This window comes from Tupaia chinensis, unplaced genomic scaffold, assembly GCF_000334495.1.
Source record: "Tupaia chinensis unplaced genomic scaffold, TupChi_1.0 Scaffold000226_1, whole genome shotgun sequence".
NCBI lineage: Eukaryota > Metazoa > Chordata > Mammalia > Scandentia > Tupaiidae > Tupaia > Tupaia belangeri.
In genome coordinates, this window is record NW_006159701.1 from 7,702,478 (window position 1) to 7,706,280 (window position 3,803).

The 3,803-nt window shown below is 40.4% G+C and overlaps 1 protein-coding gene across 1 annotated transcript in view; it reads left to right on the plus strand.

Moving 5' to 3' along the window:
- Positions 1-3,803, plus strand: part of NAA25 (N-alpha-acetyltransferase 25, NatB auxiliary subunit) — a gene marked incomplete in the record, with an annotated part of 80,918 nt that overhangs the window by 21,107 nt on the left and 56,008 nt on the right. The window contains 1 exon segment of the mRNA XM_014587645.2: positions 1,567-1,685. Coding sequence (XP_014443131.1) covers positions 1,567-1,685 — 119 coding nt within the window.

The following is a 3,803-nucleotide window of genomic DNA, read 5'->3' on the forward strand; positions in this document are numbered from 1 at the left end:
TCACTCTTTTTTTTTTTTTTTTTTTTAATAATTTTTTTAAAGACTTATTTAGGGACCAGCAGTTGGCATAAAGACTATGTGGCTAAAATCCCATGTAATTAACTACGATTCGATTCCCAGACCTGGACCTGGTGGCTTAAACTCATACAGGGCACGAGTGTGTGCATGCCCAAGATCCTGAGAGAATGGAGGAAAAGGGATTGCAGTGTTGCCATCCCCTCCCAGGGAGTAATTTCTCGCTTTCTGTCTCTCTGTCTCTCTCTGTCTTTTTGGCAAACACACGCACCCTATAGCAAAATCCTGTCCCCCCCCCAAAAAAAAAGATTAATTTTATTTATGTATTTATTTCTTTATTTATTTTAATTTGACTAGAGAGAGACACAGAGAGAAAGTGAGAAAGCAAGCCACCAGGTCCAGGACTTGAACCATGGTCCACCATGTGGGAGTATCCAGCACCTTAACCACCACACCACCTGCTGGTCTCAACTCTCCCAGTGTTTTTTAAAAAAGCAGGTATTATTGGGACCAGCAGGTGGCATGGTTAAGGCAGCTAAACTCCCACATGGCTGACTGTGGTTCAAGTCCCAGATCTGGCAGCTTGCTTTCTTACTTTCGTTCTCTCTCTTGTCTCTCTTTGGTCAACTTCAAAGAAATAAGATAAAATAGTGACAGTGGGGTCCGGTAGGTGGTGTGGTGACTAAGGGTGCTGGACTCCTACATGGCCAACTGCAGTTTGAGTCTGGGACCTGGCATCTCTCTCTCTCTCTCTCTTTCTCTCTCTCTCTCTTTCTCTGGTCAAATTAAAATAAATAAGTAAAGTTAAATGAAATAATTCTTAAATAGAATAAATGACAATGGATAAAATTAAATTAAAATAATTCTTTAAAGAAATCATTATTTGTTCCACCAATATTGGTTGATTGTTTCTCAATGATAGATACTATATCAGAATCAAAAATAAAAGATTCTTTCTGCCTTCGTGTCCCTCATAGTTTATAGGGGGAATAGGTTAATAAATACTATGCATTAAATGCTCTAATAGATTTATAAAATTCCAAGGTGGCAGAATGAGGCAGTGATCACATCAAGGGGGCACACTAGAGATGCTATTCAGAGAAGGTCATATAGCCAGGATTCCATCTGAACTAGGTCTTAGATGATGATGAATAGAAAGAGGAAGGGAGATCCTGGCAGAGGGGATGGTGTAAAGGAGGGATGAAGCACAGGGAGTCCGGTAGAACTACAAGTAGTTTGATGTGGCTAGACTATGAAGTGGTGGGGGGAAGAGTTAGAAAGGAGGCGGAAAGAGTTAGAAAGTAGGCAGAGGAGCCAGGTGCTGGAGAGTCTTTATGTCGTACGTCTTGTGAAGCCTAACCTCTTCATTGCCTTCTCTGAATAATAACCCAAGCAAGAGAAGAGAAATGATCAGATGAGGCAAAGCACATACCTCCTTATTTCTTAATGCCAGGAGAATTTCTTTGTACCAAATAGGGAAGAAATTATATATTGCTAGGATTTTGTTTAATTATCAAAGTCTAACTTAAATTTTATTTTTCTTTCTCTTAGCGGAGTTAGTTACAAAACTTTACGAGGCAGCTGTGAAGAAAGTGCCTAATAGTGAGGAGTATCACTCTCACCTCTTCATGGCCTATGCCAGAGTGGGTGAATACAAGAAAATGCAACAGGTAACTTGATCCCCAAACCTACTGGGCTACGGGATTTACTTTTAGAGCTAAAAGGTCTCTTTCATGTGATTGACTGCATTGTGTATGTAGAGTTGCACTTACATATTTGTACATGGAACTCAGTCAATTATTTCATGTTGAAAGATGAACTGTTCAGGTTCTTTAAATATTTCATTAGGGAAAAAGTTGATCATTTTCCATCTTTTGTGGCATAATGACATGTTTTGTTTACTTCCGTTAAGTTTACTTCAAAGTGTCTCCCACTGCATCAGATTGCTGTTAAATTGACAGAAATGGGAAAAAAAAATCTAACAAAAATTAGAGTATAGAAAAAGTAATTATTTTTTTCAGAATTATTTTATTTAACTTTATTTATTTACTTAAGCTTGACCAGAGCGGGACAGAGCGAGAGAAAGTGCGAAAGCAAGCTGCCAGGTCCAGGACTCAAACTATGGTCAGCCAGTGCCCTTAACCACCACGCCACCTGCTGGCCTCACTCATATCTAATTTATAAATGTAGCTGTTTATAAATGTTATATATTTATAAATGTAACTGAGATTTTTAGAAATATCTTCTAGTGGAGGGACCAGCAGTTAGCGTAATGGCTATGTCACTGGACTCCCATGTAGTTGACCACGGTTCGTGTCTCGGACTTGGTGGCTTAAAACTCACGCCAGGCGTGTGTGCGTGCGTGCATGCATGCCCAAGATCCCGAGAGGAGAATGGAGGAGAAGGGATTGCGGCATGGCCATTCCCCCTGGGGGGTGATTTCTCACTTTCTGTCTCTCTGTCTCTGTCTATCTGGCGAGCGCATGCGCCCTATAGCAAAATCCTCTCCAAAAAAAAATATATATATACATATATGTATCTTCTAGTGGAAAAGAGTCTCCATTGCCTGAGGTACTTATGTTTTTTGTTTTTTGGCTTTTTGTTTTTGGTTTTCCTGTGGCAGTTTATTTGCCAGTTTTAAGTATTCTTTGTATTCAGTGAAGAAGCATCATTTGAATATGTTTGAACCAGTGTAAGGGTAAAGCTGCTGTCCCAGAGAGATGAAACCAGCATTAATAAGCTAAGAAGAAGTTATGATATCAAGCTAGAATTTTTAAATTTTTTTATTGTTATTTTTTTTTAAGAGATTTTTGCTGTAGGGCACATGCACTCCCCAGAGAGATAGAGACAGAAAGTGAGAAATCAACCCCTGGGGCATTGGCCATGCTGTAATCCCTCTTCCTCCATTCTCCTCTCAGATCTTGGGCACACCCAGTGTGAGGTTTAACCCGCCAGATCTGGGACTCTGTCGTCTACATGGGAGTGCAGCGATGTAACCATTGTGCCATCTGCTGGTCCCTAATACTATTATTTTTAATTTGCCAAGGGGCACATGAGCTCAACAGATAGACAGAGAGAATATCATTTTTACTTCTAAGAATATGTTGTAAGCGAAATATATGAAATGACTATTCATAGGGGATATCATTAAAGAAGTTATGGTCCATCTTTAGTGTAGAATAAAATGTAGTACATCTCCCCCACCCCCTAATACCGACTGTTTTTATTTGTTGACAAGTGAGATCATCTGGTTTTAAAATAGTCTCGTCCTCCTGCTCCCCTCTCACCTTCCTTTTTAAAGAATATATCAGGGTCCAGTAGGTGATGTGATGGCTAAGGTACTGGACTCTCACATGGCCAACTGCAGTTGGAGGTCTGGACCTGGCGGCTTGCTTTCTCACTTTCCTTCTCTCCCTCTCTCTCCTCTCTCTCTTTCTCTTGTGAATGCATGTGCCCTGTAGCAAAAAAGAAAAAAGGTAAATAAATAATCATTTAAAAAAATAATATACCATATTTCTTTGTTTTCTTTTTTTTTGAGAGGTTTTTGCTATAGGGTGCGTGCGCTCGCCAGACAGAGAGAGACAGAAAGTGAAAAATCACCCCCCACGGGTGATGGCCATGCCGCAAATCCCTTCTCCTCTATTCTCCTCTCTGAATCTTGGGCACATATGCACATGCGCCCGGTGTGAGTTTAAGCCACCGGGTCCCGGATTCGAACCACAGTCAACTACATGGGAGTTCAGCGACATAGCCATTACACCAAATGCTGGTCCCTATACCTTTTTTTT